Raw genomic sequence first — 20,451 nt, forward strand, 5'->3', positions numbered from 1 at the left:
CGTCCCGTGGTCTGGACGCCCCTTCGTCCCGTGGTCTGGACGCTATCTTGTCCCGTGGTCTGGACGCCCCTTCGTCCCGTGGTCTGGACGCTCTCTCGTCCCGTGGTCTGGACGCTCTCTCGTCCCGTGGTCTGGACGCTATCTTGTCCCGTGGTCTGGACGCTCTCTCGTCCCGTGGTCTGGACGCTCTCTCGTCCCGTGGTCTGGACGCTCTCTCGTCCCGTGGTCTGGACGCTATCTTGTCCCGTGGTCTGGACGCTCTCTCGTCCCATGGTCTGGACGCCCCTTCGTCCCGTGGTCTGGACGCTCTCTCGTCCCGTGGTCTGGACGCTCTCTCGTCCCGTGGTCTGGACGCTCTCTCGTCCCGTGGTCTGGACGCCCCTTCGTCCCGTGGTCTGGACGCCCCTTCGTCCCGTGGTCTGGACGCTCTCTCGTCCCGTGGTCTGGACGCTCTCTCGTCCCGTGGTCTGGACGCACTCTCGTCCCGTGGTCTGGACGCACTCTCGTCCCGTGTCCGTGATGCCGACTGCCATGATCTTCCTCCCCAGGTATTTTGCCTCTGGCGTCGGGAAGACGCATTTGGATCATTTTGGCCGGAGTCCCACTCTGCATGGTCGACCTGGAGCCTCTTCCATCATTTCGAAGAGGTCGTCGGCTTCGGGTGCTGGGTACCGCGCCTGTACCGCTGCTCGGTTGACCTTTACCTCCTCGTGGTCGTGTTGAGCGGCCTGTGCCTCGGGGATCTGCAAATGGGTCTGCACTTCGATGCCTGGTTCAGCTGAAGGTGGGGGTTTGCTCCGCCTTTGCGAAGGGGAGACCTCGTTTGCGGGAGAAGGTACGCAGAGGTCTTCCCGGTTCCATCGAATCTTCCTCATCCACCTCCTACCAAGCAGCATTGGCCCATCACCTGAAACAATCCACAGTGGTAAATCGTGCACTGCTCCCTCATGGAATGCTCTTATGTCCGCACTACCAATAACTGGTATCAGTTCCTTGATGTAAGAGCGCAGCTTTGCCTGAATCGGGACCAGCTTGGGTCGCTGTGCTTTGTCGCCCCACAGCCTCTCGAATGCCTTCTGGCTCATAACTGATCGACTCGCCCCCGTGTCTAGTGCCATGGAGACTGCAGTGCCGTTAAATTCAACTTTTAACATTATCGGAGGGCTTTTGGTGGTGAAGGTGTGTATCCCATCTACTTCCTCTTCATCCTCAGGTCCTGCTAGTTCATCGTGATCCTTGCCGGATCGGTCATCCTCTGCTGGCTCTGCCACGTGGTGAGTCAGAGATCGTTTGCACATTCGCTGGAGGTGCCCCATTGTTCCACAGCCCTTGTACACATAGGGCTTGAATCGACATTGATGAGCTCTATGGCTGCGCCCGCAGCGCCAACATGGTGCTAATGGATACGCATTCACGCCCCACGGCGGACTCTGAGTCACTCTAGGCCTCGGTCTGGCCTCTGCAATCGTGTGGGCCCTGCCCTGTGCCGTTCTGCCTGCTGAAAACATTATTTTGTGCACGGTGCTTGCCGGTGAGCTTCGATTCTGTGAAGATATCTGTTTCGTGTTATCGCTCATGGATATGAAGGCCTGGGCTATCGTGATGGACTTACTCAGATCTAGAGATACAGCAGACAGCAGTTTGCGAAGGATGACCTCGTGGCCAATTCCAAGCACGAAAAAGTCCCGCAACATTTCCCTGAAGGATCCTGCAAAGTCACACTTCCCCGCAAGGCGTCTTAGGTCGGCGACAAAACTTGCCACGTTCTGGCCCTCGGAGGGCTGATCCATATATGGTGAGGAGAATCGCCCTGCGCTTGATCTCTTGTTTCAGCCGTGTCCAATTCGTTGACCACAAAGTACTGGTCGAGGTGCTCAATGAAGGCTTCCCAATCTTCACCCTCAACAAATCTCTCAAGAATACTAACGGCAGCCATCACCGTGTGAAAGTTCGTGATCTGTTACTCGTCGCCAATTTGTTATGTTCAGAATAAATCCACAGGACTATATCGCAAGCTCAAACTGTTGTGACCTTGGTCTCTTTATTCAGACTCCAGAGTGAGGAAGCAGCATGGTGAATTCCCTTTTATACCTGCTTGCCCCAGGGGGCACAGGTGACCCTTAAGTCTCCCACAGGTGTGCCCCCTAGTGGCAAGTCTTATATTTTGGTAAGGTTTACATACATAACAATTATAACGGTAATTCTCCTGGATTGAATGTAAGCTTGTTATTCTAACTTATACAACATATATCATCCCCGCTAAGAACTGGACAGGGCCATGAACCGGTGCCCGTTTTAAGTCTCTCTAGCTGCTGTCACTTACACAGGGACCCAGCAGGGAGAGCAGCCTTTGCTCACTGTCTGGCCTGGGACACTTTTGGACATCAGCTACTGTCATTGAATTGTGAACACAATCCCTATTAGCATGTAACGTTTGAAACTGTTGTGTAGAAATGACATAACTTAGTCAAGTAGCTTATGCCATACTCTATTCACGTTCGCAGAGGAAGCTATCTCATAATCGGGCTCTGTAGAGGTGCACCGGGGGAGGCCCTGCTGTAATACAGCCACTGAGCGACCTGGAGGAACGTGCTGCGGCACTAGTGGGGGCCCACAGTCGAGCGGTCACCAGCCGTGGTGTTGCCGGACCATTGCATGCGCCACGTGAGTAATGTGTCAAGCAGTGTAAGAGCTATGTGACATCATTTCATTCTCATATCATAGACGAATGATGTCATGTTATGCATGCAACCTCTGTGCGACTCTCTGCCACGCTCAGGTTGACAACATAAGACCATACGAGCAGTCCATCTGGGCATCCGTCCCCTTCTCTGTCCGCACCCCATAAACCCTCACTCCCTTATCACTCAGCCTATCTGTGACTGATCCAGCCTCCACAGCTCTCTGGCAAAGGGATTTCCACATAGATGTACTGCCATAGATACCACCATCTGATGCATTAATATGTAACGTTTTCTCTGCCACATTGATGGGATGAGTGCTGTTCCTCCTACGTATGTCAGCGCGGTGCAACAATGCTCTCTGCTCTAATAATCTCAATTGTGTCTTGCAGCTTTACCAGCTCCAGAGGCGCAACGGGAGGACAGACGCTCACATGGACCTGACCCACTGCATGTGTCATTCACCACGGGTGGTGAAGAAGAGGAAAGCACCGAGCCCGAGGAGGAGCAGGAATACCCGGAGGCAGAGGAGGATGCCCCTTGCATCCCTCTGTCTGGGGAACCTGCGGCCACGACGGGGATCCCAGCTGAGGAGGTAGCGGAAACAAGCGGCGTGCATTTGGCGACGCCGAGGGGGCACATTGGTGCTGTCGCAGACCCCACGGAGGCCGGGTCAGCGGCTTGAGCAAAGGCCTACCCTGGATGACCGCGTGGAGCGCCCGGCACGACCGTGCGCGGAGTCTGTCGCGATCCAGCGCGAGCAGCTCCAGGTGCTTGTGGGGTCCACGCAGGAATTCTCCCGGGCGTCTGCTCGCCAAGCGGAGGCGACGCAGCAGATGACCCTGGAGCTGCGTGGAATCTCCGCCTCCGACCATGCCATGCGGCATGCGTTCTTGGCGGTACATGGCGCTGCACCCCGAGCTCCCGTGACCACAAGCACCGGCACACGGGTGGGTCGGGGGTTGCATCACCTCCTGACTCGGAAGGCGATCCCCCCCACTGTTTTGGATTCCCCGCCAACAGCCCCCCCAACAAGCGATCGTCCCAGCATGTCCCCCACCACGGCAGGAAGTCTTGCCATTGCCCACTGCACGCCGGCTTCGCAGCAGCACCCGGGGACCAAAATGATGGGTGAGGCAACGACCTGGGGGGGGGTGGGGGGGCTTCAGAATCTGGAGGGAAACGTGGCCGCAGGTAGGGGGGGGGGGGTGCACTCTTTTTAATATTGTTCACATTTATTGTTGGTGTTGGCGTTTCACTGTTGGGGTGTCGGGGGGGGGGGGGGGTTGGTTGGGGAGTGGGGTGGGAGGGTGTTTTGGTGTCTGCAATTGAAAAATTACATTAAAAATTTGTCATTTTATTAAAACCATTTTATTTCACTTTGCAATTGTTGTGCAGTGTCTGCTAATAACGTAAGTTAAAATAGAACATTAGTGCAACTGTTGTTAAACAATGTCCAGGCCAGACCAAGTAAGTATGAAACGTCACTTATTTATATGGATATAAGAAAACGTCTAATTGTGAGTGTATCTATCTTTAAAAGGCCCATCAGTCATTCACAAACTCTCTAAGCCCCTGTATAAGAGGCCTCCTCTCTTCCTCCGACGTTCTAAATGGTGTCCGTAGTGCCGAGGACTGCGAGGAAGGCCAGGCAAGAGCAACTATCCTCCAGCGATGTTCTTGGCCAGCGATGTGCCGAAAGTTGGGCTGGGCGATGACCTCAGCAATCACCTCGGTGATGTGAGCCGAAAATTGCGCCGGGCAATGTGTCGGCGACAAGCTCGGCGATGTGTCCCAACTTTTCCATTTTTGGGCGATAGCAGCTCTTTTTGGGCGATATATGGGCACCAGCGATGGTGAAGTGGAAAGTCTCGCCCCATGTGTGTAGACGTGCTTCCTAATTTCACTCCTGAAAGGCCTGGCTCTAATTTTTAGACTATGCCCTCTTGTCCTCGAATCCCCAACCAGCGGAAATAGTTTCTCTCTATCTCCCTTATCTGTTCCCCTTAATATCCTGAGTACAACCCAGTTTTACCAGGATTCCTCTCTGTTTCATTGTCAACCTCTATTTTATGGGGGATGGGAAAGGGGGAGAATCTTCTCATCTTTCGGATGAGACGTTAAACCGAGACCCCGTGGTTACGATCAGGTAATAGATCCCATGGCATTATTTCGAAGAAGAGCAGGGGAGTTATCCCCGGTGTCCAGGCCAATATTTATCCCTTAATTAACATCACTAAAAAAATACAGAATATCTGTCCGTTATCACATTGTTGTTCGTGGGAGCTTGCTGTGCGCAAATTGGCTGCCGTGTTTCCCACATTATAACAATGACTGCACTTCAAAAAATACTTCATCGACTGTAACACTATTCTCCAAAGTCAACGTTACCCCATATTGTGTGAAGATGAATTTCCTCATTGTCTGTACTAAAATTAACCTTTGCCAACTTGATCCTCTAACTTTAGTTTTACTCCCAAGTTTCTGGCCCCTTGAGCATGCCCATTTTGAATCGCTCCACCATTGGCGGCCGTGCCTTTAGCTGCCTCGGCCCCAAGCTCTAGAATTGGCTCTCTAAACCTCTCCGCCTCTCTACTTCTCTTTCCCCCTTTAGGATCTACCATCTGTCCTTAAGTGGCTCGCTGTCAAATTCTTATCTGATTACGCTCCCATGAAGCGCCTTACATAAGAACATAAGAAATAGGAGCAGGAGTAGGCCATACGGCCTCTCGAGCCTGCTCCACCATTTAATACGATCATGGCTGATCTGATCACGACTCAGGTCCACTTCCCTGCCTGCTCTCCATAACCCTTTATTCCCTTAGCATTTAAGAAACTATCTATTTCATAGAAACATAGAAAATAGGTGCAGGAGTAGGCCATTCGGCCCTTCGAGCCTGCAGCGCCACTCAATAAGATCATGGCTGATCATTCCCTCAGTACCCCTTTCCGGCTTTCTCTCCATACCCCTTGATCCCTTTGGCCGTAAGGGCCATATCTAACTCCCTCTTGAATATATCCAAAGAACTGGCATCAACAACTCTCTGCGGTAGAGAATTCCACAGGTTAACAACTCTCTGAGTGAAGAAGTTTCTCCTCATCTCAGTCCTAAATGGTCTACCCCTTACCTTAGACTGTGTCCCCTAGTTCTGGACTTCCCCAACATTCGACCCGCATCTAACCTGTACCCTTCCCATCAGAATCTTATATGTTTCTATGAGATCCCCTCTCATCCTTCGAAACTCCAGTGTATAAAGGCCCAGTTGATCCAATCTCTCCTCATATGTCAGTCCTGCCATCCCAGGAATCAGTCTGGTGAACCTTCGCTGCACTCCCTCAATAGCAAGAACGTCCTTCCTCAGATTAGGAGACCCAAAACTGAACACAATATTCCAGGTGAGGCCTCACCAAGGCCCTGTACAATTGCAGTAAGACCTCCCTGCTCCTATACTCAAATCCACTAGCTATAAAGACCAACATGCCATTTGCCTTCTTCACCACCTGCTGTACCTGTATGCCAACTTTCAATGACTGATGAACCATGACACCCAGGTCTCGTTGCACCTCCCCTTTTCCTAATTTGCCGCCATTCAGATAATATTCTGTCTTCGTGTTTTTGCCCACAAAGCGGATAACCTCACATTTATCCATATTATACTGCATCTGCCATGCATTTGCCCACTCACCTAACCTGTCCAAATCACCCTGTAGCCTCCTAGCGTCCCCCTCACAGCTCACACCGCCACCCAGTTTAGTGTCATCTGCAAACTTGGAGATATTACACTCAATTCCTTCATCCAAATCATTGATGTATATTTTAAAGAGTTGGGGTCCCAGCATTGAACTCTGCAGCACCCCACTAGTCACTGCTTGCCATTCTGAAAAGGACCCGTTTATCCCGACTCTCTGCTTCCTGTCTGCCAACCAGTTCTCTATCCACATCAGGAAGAATGTTCCCAATGTTGGGGAAGTCCAGAACCAGGGGTCACAGTCTAAGGATAAGGGGTAAGCCATTTAGGACCGAGATGAGGAGAAACTTCTTCACCCAGAGAGTGGTGAACCTGTGGAATTCTCTACCACAGAAAGTTGTTGAGGCCAATTCACTAAATATATTCAAAAAGGAGTTAGATGTAGTCCTTACTACTAGGGGGGATCAAGGGGTATGGCGAGAAAGCAGGAATTGGGTACTGAAGTTGCATGTTCAGCCATGAACTCATTGAGTGGTGGTGCAGGCTAGAAAGGCCGAATGGCCTACTCCTGCACCTATTTTCTATGTTTCTATGTTTCTATTATCTCCAATACTATGTGCTTTGATTTTGCACACCAATCTCGTGTGTGGGGCCTTGTCAAAAGCCTTTTGAAAGTCCAAATACACCACATCCACTGGTTCGTTCTCCCTTGTCCACTCTACTAGTTACATCCTCAAAAAATTCCAGAAGATTTGTCAAGCAGGATTTCTCCTTCATAAATCCATGCTGACTTGGACCGATCCTGTCACTGCTTTCCAAATGCACTGCTATTTCATCCTTAATAATTGATTCCAACATTTTCCCCACTACTGATGTCAGGCTAACCGCTCTATAATTACCCGCTTTCTCTCTCCCTCCCTTTTTAAAAAGTGGTGTTACATTAGCTACCCTCCAGTCCATAGGAACTGATCCAGAGTCGATAGACTGTTGGAAAATGATCACCAATGCATCCACTATTTCTAGGGCCACTTCCTTAAGTACTCTGGGATGCAGACTATCAGGCCCCAGGCATTTTTCGGCCTTCAATCCCATCAATTTCCCGAACACAATTTCCCGCCTAATAAGGATATCCTTCAGTTCCTCCTTCTCACTAGACCCTCGGTCCCCTAGTATTTCTGGAAGGTTATTTGTGTCTTCCTTCGTGAAGACAGAACCGAAGTATTTGTTCAATTGGTCTGCCATTTCTTTGTTCCCCATTATAAATTCACCTGAGTCCGACTGCAAGGGACCTACATTTGTCTTCACTAATCTTTTTCTCTTCACCTATCTATAGAAGCTTTTGCAGTCAGTTTTTATGTTCACGGCAAGCTTCTTCTCGTTCTCTATTTTCCCCCTCTTAATTAAACCCTTAGTACTCCTCTGCTGAATTCTAAATTTCTCCCAGTCCTCAGGTTTGTTGCTTTTTCTGGCCAATTTATATGCCTCTTCCTTGGATTTAACACTATCCTTAATTTCCCTTGTTAGCCATGATTGAGCCACCTTCCGTGTTTTATTTTTACTCCAGACAGGGATGTACAATTGCTGAATTTCATCCATGTGATCTTTAAATGTTTGCCATTTCTGTCTTAAATTTATTCAATGACCCAGCTTCCACAGCTTTCTGAGACAGTGAATTCCACAGATCCACAACCCTCTGAGAGAAGAAATGTCTCCTCATCTCAGTTTTAAATGTGCGGCCCCTTATTCTAAGATGATGCCCTCTAGTTCTAGTCTCCCCTATGAGTGGAAACATCCTCTCTGCATCCACCTTGTCAAGCCCCCTCATAATCTTACATGTTTCAATAAGATCACCTCTCATTTTTCTGAATTTCAATGAGTAGAGGCCCAACCTATTCAACCTTTCCTCATAAGTCAACCCCCTTATCCCCGGAATCAACCGAGTGAACCTTCTCTGAACTGCCTCCAAAGCAAGTATATCCTTTCGTAAATATGGAAACCAAAACTGCACGCAGTATTCCAGGTGTGGCCTCACCAATACCCTGTATAGCTGTAGCAAGACTTCCCTGCTTTTATACTCCATCCCCTTTGCAATAAAGGCCAAGATTCCATTGGCCTTCCTGATCACTTGCTGTACCTGCATACTAACCTTTTGTGTTTCATGCACAAATACCCCCAGGTCCCGCTGTACTGCAGCACTTTGCAATCTTTCTCCATTTAAATAATAACTTGCTGTTTGATATTTTTTTCTGCCAAAGCGCATGATCTCACACTTTCCAACATGATACTCCATCCGCCTTGGGACGTTTTACTACATTAAAGACGCAAGTTGTTGTTATTCTGGGTTAACTTTTTCCATCCTCTTAACTGTCTTATATATCCCGATAAGCTCAACTTTCAGATGTCTCCTCACTGGCCCCAAGTTTCTCCAGTCCTTTCTCATAACTCATCCCCTCTTACTTCTCTTCACAATTGAACATATCCGTGTGTTTAGTCGAACAGTAGTTAACCCTCGTCTTTCTTGTGATGCAGGATGTATCCCGTTGTCCCTGGCAACGCTCGGGTCACAGTGGAAAAGGAAGTGGTGGCTGGAGGATATTACTTCCCTAAAAACGTTAGTATTTGTTACAGGAGCTACGAGTAGATGCCTCAGTAGAATGCCAATCCTTGACCATTCAGATCCCATCCCCGCCCAAATAATTTCCAACCTCCGTCCCCCTGGATTACTCAGGCACCAGGCTCCAGTACTCTCCCCACCCCTCCCCACCCCACCACTGCACAAGCTAACCAATCTTCATATGCCAGTATGTTAGTGAGTGGATGGAGGTAATCACACTGAATTGGACCTCTTGTTCAGGGAGATATCTGCACACTGACTGGTATCTCTCAGTCCTTCCCTCAGGGAGATATCTGTACACTGACTGGGGTCTCTGATTCCCCTCTCCCTCAAGGAGATATCTGTACACTAACTGGGGTCCCTCAGTCCCTCCCTCAGGGAGATATCTGTACACTGACTGGTGTCTCACTCCCTCCCACTCACGGAGACATCTGTACACTGACTGGTGTCTCTCAGTCCCTCGCTTAGGGAGATATCTATACACTGACTGGGGTCTCTCAATCCCTCCCTCAGGGAGATATCTGTACACTGACTGGTGTCTCACTCCCTCCCACTCACGGAGACATCTGTACACTGACTGGCATCTCTTAGTCCTCTCTCACTCAGGGAGATATCAGTACACTGACTTGCGTCTCTCAGTCCCTCGCTTCGGGAGATATCTATACACTGACTGGGGTCTCTCAGACCCCTTTCTCTCAGGGAGATATCTGTACACTGACTGGTGTCTCTTAGTCCCTCTCACTCAGAGAGATATCTGTACACTGACTGGTGTCTCTTAGTCACTCTCACTCAGGGAGATATCTGTACACTGACTGGGGTCTCTCAGTGCCCTCTCACTCAGGGAGATATCTGTACACTGACTGGTGTCTCTCACTCCCTCCCTCAAGGAGATATCTGTACACTGACTGTGGTCTCTCAGTCCCACTCACTCAGGGTGATACCCGTACTCTGATTGACATCGCTCACATTTTGCCATTGGAACTATCTGTGCACGCAGTGATAGTTGTCAGTCCTTCCCTTGATGAGCTATCTGTGCACTGACTAATGTCATCACTTGGAGCAGAGGCAGACATCTTAGATGGAAGTCCGTGATTGGCGAATGCCTTTTCTCCTCATTGTTCCAATTCATTTTGTCAGCAGAAAGCAACCCTTCCCCTTCGCACAAAATGATTTCCATTCTACTGGAACAATCCTGATATCTGCTTTGGGAACACTCAGAGTTATAGAGCAATGCTCTCGGATCAACGTCACTTTTCAAACTGTGGGCAAATTAAACTCTTGACGATTGTCTTTTTTCAAGATACATCCTAGTCCTAATGAAAAGAATGAGTTGCCTTACTCATTCTCTGTTTGATCTCCTGATTTTCCATTGGCTCTGTAGCTATGGGGTGTTGCCTGACGCGTGCACCTCGTTATAACGCACAAAGTGATTGGCTGTGGCAGATGATATTTTCAGAGTGGAGGAGGAGCTCTTGCCTACAACTATTTTAAGTTGAAACAATAAATCAAGCGCCCCCTTATTAAAGGGATACTAAAACCAACAAATTAAACAAATTAACTTTTTACAATAATGGTTCAAATTAAAATTTGGTTGCCGAGGGTGATGATGGATTTTGGCACAGAAGTTTTTGTTATTTAAAAGGACACTTGTACCTTAATACAACGTCAAAATGACTCAAAATACCTCACCAACAACGTTCCTGCTAATTTATCTTTAGGGTGCTCAACCCCTTCAAATTATCGCACATGCCCAGTTTATTCCATTTTAAAGCCAGCAAGCAGTCTTTGTGGGACCTCCTGATGGTTGGGTGGTATCGCAGCTTAACAGGGACATCGCAAATTATTACTGAAGCGCAGGGACTATTTATACCCATTTTGAGATAAATTGTCCCAATTCGTAACCATGCCACCCGCCCAAATTTTTTTGCAACTGAAAAAAGAACGAACTTTCGCAACTTCAGGACGTCCCAAAGCGCTCCAAAGCTTATGTAGGTGGTGAGTTCGAGCCCCGCTCCAGAGATTTGAGCAGATAATCCAGGCTGACACTCCCAGTGCAGTGCTGAGAGAGCGCTGCACTGTCGGAGGCCCCGTCTGCTCTCTCAGGTGGACGTAAAAGATCCCGTGGCACTATTTCGAAGCAGAGCAGAGGGAGTTATCCCCTCTGGTGTCCTGGGCAATATTTATCCCTTCAACAAACATCATTGCTGTTTGTGGGAGCTTGCTGTGCGCCAATGAGCTGCCGCGTTTCCTACACAGTGACTCAACTTCAAACACACGTCATTGGCTGTAAAGCGCTTTGGGACGTCTTGAGGCTATATAAATGCAGGTTGTTTGGGGGGGGGGGGGAAAGTTGAAAATATTCCAGGGACCAAGTGCCACTGTGAAGCCTAAGGACTGGATTTTCGGCTTGCTGCCGTCCTTGTTAGCGCCCCGGAGGGGCGGTAATGGCGGCGGTGAGCTCTTCCGGGCAGGCGGCCAGCTTCAGGGGGCCGGTTTCGGCGGGGCGAGGTGCATCACCGCCCGGAAGAGGCGAGCCGGTGTGCAGTGTCCCTGGTTGCGACACCGGCTTGATGTTTGGCTCCCGCCCGACCTGTAGCGCCCCGGTAGCGCCCCCTGCTGGGACCGCCTGTGGACGCGGGCGTTCCGAGCTGTAGCGGCCGCAGTGAGGTCAGTAAGGTCCACCTCAGGTAAGTGTGGTTGGCTTTTTTTTGCTACTTAGGTTGTGAGTTATTTATTGGGAATGTTTCTGGTGTTTTTTTTTCTCTCCAGGTTTCCACCAACTCCCCCAGGCCTCTCTTGGAGCGCTTAGGATTTTGGCTCGCTCAGCCGGCCGAGTGCCCGAAGAGAAATGTGTAACGCCTCCCTTAGCGCCCCGCCCCACACTGATGAATTTTGCTGACTGAGGCGCAAACTGTTCCCGGGGCGCAAACTTTACGGCCGCCATTACTGCCCCGAAATCAGCAGAGCCGAAAATCTAGCCCAAAATTTAAGTCTTTAGTCTCGCTCTCTCTTTCTCTCTGCTTCGTGTAAGATGCACTAATTCTCGCTGCCTCCACTCCAGACCCTCTTCCACCTGTGCCACTACGCTGTGTCTCAGGAAGATGGCAACTTCACTCAGCCCCAGACCTTCCGGCCGGAACGCTGGCTCCGTGGCGAGGGGCAGGAGAAGAAGCCCCATCCTTTCGCCTCCATCCCTTTCGGGTTCGGCACCCGCAGCTGCCTGGGGAAGCGAGTGGCGGAGCTGGAAATATACAGCGTGATCTCGTGGGTAAGCGAGCGAGCGAGCGCCAGCGCGCTGTAATGTATTTGCTTCGTGGGTTCTTGGCTGAAGAATTCACGGCAACGCGTTGCTATTAAGAACTCGTCGGTTTATCAACAAAAGGTTTAATAATCACACTGCACATTACCAGTTCGTCCACTCGGCTCACAACTGCATACCTCATCGTGGATGACCGAGACCCAACTGGTTGGGGTTTTATTGAGTCTTGTGGACATCACGTGACTAGCTCAACCACTCAGAATGCACCAACTCTACAACTATTTTAGTAAAACAAAAGATCAAGTTCCCCCCTTATTAAAGGGGCACTAAAACCGACAAATGTAATCAAATTAAACTTTTAATGTTGAAGAATCAAATTTTAATTTGGTTGCCGGGGGTGATGATGCACTGCAGTCCCTCCGGTGCCCACCTCTCGCAGAAGGCCGTGAGTGTACAGCATTGGTCATGCCCAGGAGCAGTCCGACAAGGAGGCCCTCCGACCTGCCCCGCTCCCCTCCGCACCGGGTGCCCAAAGATCAGGAGCGTGGGACTGAAGTGCAACCAGAATTTGAGGAGCACCCCACCTCAAACAATGGAATAGGGGCTGCAACCTCGCACACTCGACATACACGTGGAACACGGACTCCTCCAGACCGCAGAAATTGCAGGCGGCCTGGGAGTCCGTGAACCGACTTAGAAACCGATTGCACGGGACTGCTCCGTGCAACATCCTCCAGGCCAAGTCCCCAATAAATAGAGGGAGGTCTCCCGCGGAGTGAGCACTCCATTGGGGACCTCCCTGCCTCCTCTGGACGCCAAGATGGCGCACTACTTGTGAGCGTACTCAAAGGTGCATACATTACCGGTGAAGAAGTGGTGCAGCACAGATTCACCACAACGATGCTGGGGCTTAAGGGGTTAAATTATGAAGGCAGGATGTGCAGACTAGGCGTGCCTTCCCTCGAGTATAGGCTATTAAGGGGTTAACTAATTGAGGTGTTTAAGATGATTAATGACGTTGATGGGGCCGATAGAAAAAAATGATCTCTTCTGGTGAGGGGGGAGTCCAGGACAAGGGGCCACAATCTAAAAAATTAGAGCCAGGCCGTTCAGGGGCGATACCAGGAAGCAGTTCTTCACACAAAGGGCAGTGGGAATCGGGAACTCTCCCCCAGAAAGCTATAAAGGCTGGAGCTCAATTGAACAATTTCAAAACTGAAATTGATAGATTTTTGTCAAGGGTTACGGAACCAAGGCAGTGGGATGGAGTTAAGGTACAGGTCAGCCGTGATCTAACTGAATGGCAGAACAGGCTCGAGGGGCTGAATGGCCTCCTCCTGTTCCTATGTAGGGACGATGCAATCCATGTACGGCATTTCTCTCCTCCTCCTCCTCCTCCGGAGGGTTCCAACTCGGGTACGTTTCGCAAGGGCGATCTTACCTAATGAATTAGGAGCGGGAGTAGGCCATTCGGCCCCTTGAGCCTGCTCCGCCATTCAATGAGATCGTGGCTGATCTTCACGCCAAGGGAGGCTGTTGTTTCCGACCCCTCTCCCCTCTGCACCCCCACACCGCCCCCTCCCCGCCCCCCAGGTATAGAGCCCTAGCCCTAACCCAGGGGAAGGAAATGTAGTCCCTCCTCGTTCTATAGAGGGCATCTGTGACCCAGGCCCGCGGAGATTGCACTGGCCCCACTCACTCCCTGGCCAGGATCGCATACTCCTCGCATCCCGAGGATCGAACTCGCCGCCTCCCAAGAGCCATCAAGGGAGCTGAAAAGATTAGGGACAGATAATCCTGAGGGAGTTCGCGTCCTACCCTGGCGGTGTTGAGGGTGTTAGCAGCTTAGGCTGATGCGGTTGGACGAAGAGGGGTGGGAGGAGGCTTGCCTGGAGCATACAGACAAAAGAACTTGCATTTATATAGCACCTTTCACAACCTCAGGACGTTCCAAAGCCCTTTACAGCCAATTTAGTACTTTTTGGAGTACTGTCGTAAGGTGGGAAATGCGGCAACCATATTTTGCACAGCAAGCTCCCACAAACTGCAATGTGATAATGACCAGATCATCTTTTTTCTTCAATGATGTTTATTATTGGCCTGGACATTTTTTTAGCGATGTTGGTCGAGTGATAAATATTGGTCAGGACACCGGGGCGCCTGTTTTTTTTATGTTTGTTCACGGGATGTGGGTATCGCTGCCATGACCAGCATTTATTGCCCATCCCTCATTGCCCTCGAGAAGGTAGTGGTGGTGGTGAGCGACCTGCTTCGAAATATTGCAATGGAATCTTTTACATCAACCTGAGAGAGCAGACGGAGAGTCGGTTTAACGTCTCATCTGAAAAACGGCACCTCCGACAGTGCAGCACTCCCTCAGTTAATCCTTGCCACCGGACCAAGGCCTAGCTCTGTCGAGCCCGTGTGGTGGCTGGTGTGCAACGGGCACTGCACGTTAAAAAAATCCACGCACAGGCATCTTCCACCCTTCACGATGCAGTTCGGGACCTGGAGTATTAGGTCCTTCATTGAAACACCTGTGAACTCATCCCTTTTTTTGGCGTGGAAGCAAGTCATCCTCGTTTCGAGGGACTGCCTATGATGATGATTCCCTCAGTAGTGGCACTGGGATTGTCACTGTCAGCCTAGATTTAGATGTAGTCAAAAGTTGAAGAATTGTGTCCTACACTGTCGGAAAAATGGTGGCAGGGTGGTGGTGGAAAGATAACATGAGAACATAAGAACATAAGAATTAGGAACAGGAGTAGGCCATCTAGCCCCTCGAGCCTGCTCCGCCATTCAACAAGATCCTGGCTGATCAAAGAACTGTACCACTGGAATCACGAATAAAGCGTAGGGAAAGGGAAAGTATTCTCCCTTTAATTGGGAGCGTGAATGAAACTCTGTCAACGCCTGACTTTAGCTCCTGTTCCTGACTGACTTGCTTTCCTTTCCTCCCCTTCAGCTAATCAAACACTTCGAAGTCAGACCGGATCCTTCCGGAAAAGTGGTCACAGCAAAAACCAGAACGCTGCTGTTCCCCGGCACTCCCATCAACCTGCAGTTCATCGACAGGAAGTGACCCGCTCGTCTGCCTCGCCGGTCCCGCCCCCTTTAACCACCACCTGGCGGTGACAAGAAACGACCCTCGGCCAACGTGGAGGGAGGGGAGCGTGGGAGCGATGAATTCACCTCCGGGGGTTCCTCCGCTCATCGCTCCCTCGCTCCACCAGCCCCTCTGTAACTTTCATTGAATCTCACAGCACAAGAGGCCCAACACACCATTGGCAGCTTTCTTTCCCCCGGGGTCAACATTGCGGTAAATCGAGACCCCCCCCCTCCCCCGATCAATGCTGTTGGCGTGACTGCTAGTTTATGCTGCACCAATAACAATTTATTTGGTGGTGGGTGCGGGCACAGGGGTTTGAATTGAATTATCGAACTAAGTACAGCCCCCACCACTTAAAACGTCCATGTTTCAATCGGTCGGTCGCTTCTACATAAGAACATAAGAAATAGGAGCAGGAGGCCACGCGACCCCTCGAGCCTGCTCCGCCATTTAATACGATCATGGCTGATCCGATCATGGACTCAGGTCCACTTCCCTGCCCGCTCCCCATAACCCCTTATCAGTTGAGAAACTGTCTATCTCTGTCTTAAATTTATTCAATGTCCCAGCTTCCACAGCTCTCTGAGGCAGCAAATTCCAGAGATTTACAACCCTCTGAGAGAAGAAATTCCTCCTCATCTCTGTTTTAAATGGGCGGCCCCTTATTCTAAGATCATGCCCTCTAGTTCTAGTCTCCCCTATCATTGGAAACATGCTCTTTGCATCCACCTTGTCAAGCCCCCTCATAATCTTATACCTTTTGAGAAGATCACCTCTCATTCTTCTGAATTCCAATTCCCAATCTACTCAACCTTTCCTCATAAGTCAACCCCCTCATTTCCAGAATCAACTTAGTGAACCTTCGCTGAACTGCCTCCAAAGCAAGTATATCCTTTCATAAATATGGAAACCAAAACTGCACGCAGTATTCCAGGTGTGGCTTCACCAATACCCTGTATAGCTGTAGCAAGACTTCCCTGCATCTAATCCCGACAACCATTAGCCATTTGCACTAACCTCACTTTTTTCGGGCAGGAACGGCTGGGCTCACTCACTCATCCCGTCCATCATCAGAGACATGATTGGGTCTTATAGGAACAGGAGGAGGCCACTCAGCCCCTCGAGCCTGTTCCACCATTCAATGAGATCGTGGCTGATCCGCAACTTAACTCCATCTTTCCCGCCGTGGCCGGGACAGCACAAGAGCAACACAGACTGCAATGCAGCAGGAGCTAGACCCGGCTCACTGTAACCCCGGGATCGGGCAATCAGTAGGCCGCAGCTCCCCAATTCCCTGCCCTGACCTTTTCCCTCTATCCCTTTTTTTAACGCTCGTCCGCTCCTGAACTTACCCAGAGTGTCGGTGTTGTACCCGCCTCGGTGTTCACTTGTGGCAAAGTCCTTACATGTTTTAATAACCCCTCTGTGTGTGTGTGTGTGCCAAAAGAAATTTGATCGATAGCCGGTTGCCAATGTTATGAGAGTTAGGGCACCTTTTATTGCATTGTTTTTGTTTTAATGTCTTCGCACAGCCGCTGGCTCTCACCAATAAACGTGGCACAGCTTCCAGTTGCTATGTAGATCCGGCGGCATAGAAACATAGAAAATAGGTGCAGGAGTGGGCCATTCGGCCCTTCGAGACTGCACCACCATTCAATAAGATCATGGCTGATCATTCACCTCACTACCTCTTTCCCCCCATACCCCTTGATCCCTTTAGCCGTAAGGGCCATATCTAACTCCCTCTTGAATATATCCAATGAACTGGCATCAACGACTCTCTGCGGTAGGGAATTCCACAGGTTAACAACTCTCTGAGTGAAGAAGTTTCTCATCTCAGTCCTAAATGACTTACCCCTTATCCTTAGACTATGTCCCCTGGTTCTGGACTTCCCCAACATCGGGAACATTCTTCCTGCATCTAACCTGTCCAGTCCCGTCACAATTTTATATGTTTCTATGAGATCCCCTCTCATCCTTCTAAACTCCAGTGAATACAGGCCCAGTTGATCCAGTCTCTCCTCATATGTCAGTCTTGCCATTCCAGGAATCAGTCTGGTGAACCTTCGCTGCACTCCCTCAATAGCAAGAATGTCCTTCCTCAGATTAGGAGACCAAAACTGAACACAATATTCCAGGTGAGGCCTCACCAAGGCCCTGTACAACTGCAGTAAGACGTCCCTGCTCCTATACTCAAATCCCCTAGCTATGAAGGCCAACATGCCATTTGCCTTCTTCACCGCCTGCTGTACCTGCATGCCAACTTTCAATGACTGATGTACCATGACACCCAGGTCTTGCTGCACCTCCCCTTTTCCTAATCTGCCACCATTCAGATAATATTCTGCCTTTGTGTTTTTGCCACCAAAGTGGATAACATCATATTTATCCACATTATACTGCATCTGTCACGTGTTTGTTCACTCACCTAACCTGTGCAATTCACCCTGCAGCCTTTTAGCGTCCTCCTCACAGCTCACACCGCCACCCAGCTTAGTGTCATCTGCAAACTTGGAGATATTACACTCAATTCCCTCATCCAAATCATTAATGTATATTGTAAATAGCTGGGATCCCAGCACTGAGCCCTGCGGTACCCCACTAGTCACTGCCTGCCATTCTGAAAAGGACTAGTTTATCCGGACTCTCTAAATGTCTGTAAGCTTGTAATGTTTGTAGCTCCACGCTGTGGATGTGGACGTATTCCGAAAGAGCTGCCTGCCATGTTGGAAGCTGTGTGTGCATGTGCTCTGTGAATATATCACAATCCTCAAAAAATTCTAGAAGATTTGTCAAGCAGGATTTCCCTTTCATAACTCCATGCTGACTTGGGCCGATCCTGTCACTACTTTCCAAATGTGCTACAATTTCATCTTTAATAATTGATTCCAACATTTTCCCCACTACTGATGTCAAGCTAACAAGTCTATAATTACCCGTTTTCTCTCTCCCTCCTTTTGTAAAAAGTGGTGTTACATTAGCTACCCTCCAGTCCATAGGAACTGATCCAGAGTCGATAGACTGTTGGAAAATGATCACCAATGCATCCACTATTTCTAGGGCCACTTCCTTAAGTACCCTGGGATGTAGACTATCAGGCCCCGGGGATTTATCGGCCTTCAATCCCATCAATTTCCCTAATACCATTTCCCGCCTTATAAGGATTTCCTTCAGTTCCTCCTTCTCACTAGACCCTCAGTCCCCTAGTATTTCCGGAAGGTTAGGTGTGTCTTCCTTCGTGAAGTACTTGTTTAACTCGCCCACCATTTCTTTGTTCCCCATTATAAATTCACCTAAATCTGACTGCAAGGGACCGACGTTTGTTTTCACTAATCTTTTTCTCTTCACAAATCTATAGAAGCTTTTGCAGTCAGTTTTTATGTTCCCAGCAAGCTTCCTCTCATATTCTATTTTCCCCCTCCTAATTAAACCCTTTGTCCTCCTCTGCTGTATTACAAAATTCTCCCAGTCCTCATGGAATCTTGTCAGTTGCGCTATCTGGGGATGTCTCGCCCAGTCTAATGCATTAACCCCTGCCCCACGTGTGACCAACTGGGAATCCAGATGTGACTCACTGCATTTCTGAATTGGTAAATAAAAGTAGCCATTAATCGACACCGTCGCTGGTCGTGTGATCTCCGCACTCATAGTCGCACGGCCTACGTAAGTGGCCTTTCACCCTTTTGCGCATCGGTTGGTAAAATGGAAAGCGAGAGTGTGTGATTGGTTTATAATCATTGTGAGTGCGTCACTTCCATGGTTACTGAATGATGGTTGATGTCTGTTCGGTAAACATACACGCGTGTGAAGTACATTTACCTGTAATGTGTGTGAGGTGTTTTCTACTACAGGTTAGACTTCCCTTATCCGGCACCACCCCTCGTCCGGCATGATTCTGATGGCCGGGGGCGCATGCGTAGAATACGGCCGACCTCCACTCCGACTCTGGGGCCCGCCGACACTTTGGGCCCACATGGGGCAACACCCCTCCTTGACCTCAGGCTGACCTTCCTTTTCCAGCAAAATCCCTTATTTGGCACAGGCCAGGTCCTGAGGATGCCGGATAAGAGAGATTCAACCTGTATAACTAATGCCGGTGGATAAAGCATCGTCAAAGTAGCAACAACCCGAGGCTGAGGGGAGACCTGGTTGAGGTGGATAAAATTATGGGTGCTGGACAGAGTGGATAGGACGGACCTATTTCCCTTAGCAGAGGGGTCAACAACCAGGGACCATAGATTTAAAGTAATTGATAAAAGGTTTAGAGGGGATTTGAGGGGAAATTTCTTTATGCAGAGGGTTGTGGGTGTCTGGAAGGGTGGTAGAGGCAGAAACCCTCACCATATTTAAAAAATACTTGGATGTGCACTTGAAGTGCCGTAACCTACAGGGCTACGGACCAAGAGCTGGAAAGTGGGATTAGGTTGGATAGCTCTTTGTGGGCCGGTGTGGACAAGATGGGCCGAAATGGCCTCCTTCCGTGCTGTAAATTTCTATGATTCTATGAACCTGTGGCTGGTCAGCGAATACTGGGGACCAGAAGAAAGAACTTGCATTTATATAGCGCCTTTCATGACTTTAGGAGTCCCAAAGTGATAAGGGAATAAAGGGTTATGGGGAGCAGGCAGGGAAATGGAGCTGAGTCCATGATCAAATCAGACATGATCGTATTGAATGGTGGAGCAGGCTCGAAGAGCCAGGTGGCCTACTCCTGCTCCTATGTCTTATGTTTACAAGTTGTTTACAGCTAATGACATACTTTCTGAAGTGTAGGGAAACCCAGCAGCCAATTTCTGCACAATAAGGTCCCACAATTAATAGGAATATTGGATCAGTAGTAGGCCATTTAATCCCCCGAGCCTGTTCCGCCATTCAATGAGATCATGACTGATCTGCGACCTAATTTCATGTGCGTGCCTTTAGCCCCATATCCCTTAATACTTTGGTTAACAAAAATCTAGCAATCTCAGATTTAAAATTAACAATTGATCTAGCATCAACTGCCAATTGTGGAAGAGAGTTCCAAACTTCTACCTTTGTGTGTAGAAGTGTTTCCTAATTTCACTCCTGAAAGATCTGGCTCTAATTTTTAGACTATG

The 20,451-nt window shown here is 49.4% G+C and overlaps 1 protein-coding gene across 1 annotated transcript in view; it reads left to right on the plus strand.

Annotated features, from left to right (window-relative positions):
• cyp27a3 (cytochrome P450 family 27 subfamily A member 3) overlaps positions 1-19,613 on the plus strand; it is a 112,545-nt gene extending 92,932 nt beyond the window's left edge. The window contains exons 7-9 of the mRNA XM_070875272.1: positions 8,900-8,981; positions 12,046-12,252; positions 15,209-19,613. Of these exons, the coding sequence (XP_070731373.1) occupies positions 8,900-8,981; positions 12,046-12,252; positions 15,209-15,325 (406 nt within the window). The 3' untranslated portion in view covers positions 15,326-19,613. The remainder of the gene's footprint in view (positions 1-8,899; positions 8,982-12,045; positions 12,253-15,208) is intronic.
• The last annotated feature ends 838 nt before the right edge of the window (positions 19,614-20,451 follow it).

This window comes from Pristiophorus japonicus, chromosome 3 (genome assembly GCF_044704955.1).
Source record: "Pristiophorus japonicus isolate sPriJap1 chromosome 3, sPriJap1.hap1, whole genome shotgun sequence".
NCBI classification, from domain to species: Eukaryota; Metazoa; Chordata; class Chondrichthyes; family Pristiophoridae; genus Pristiophorus; species Pristiophorus japonicus.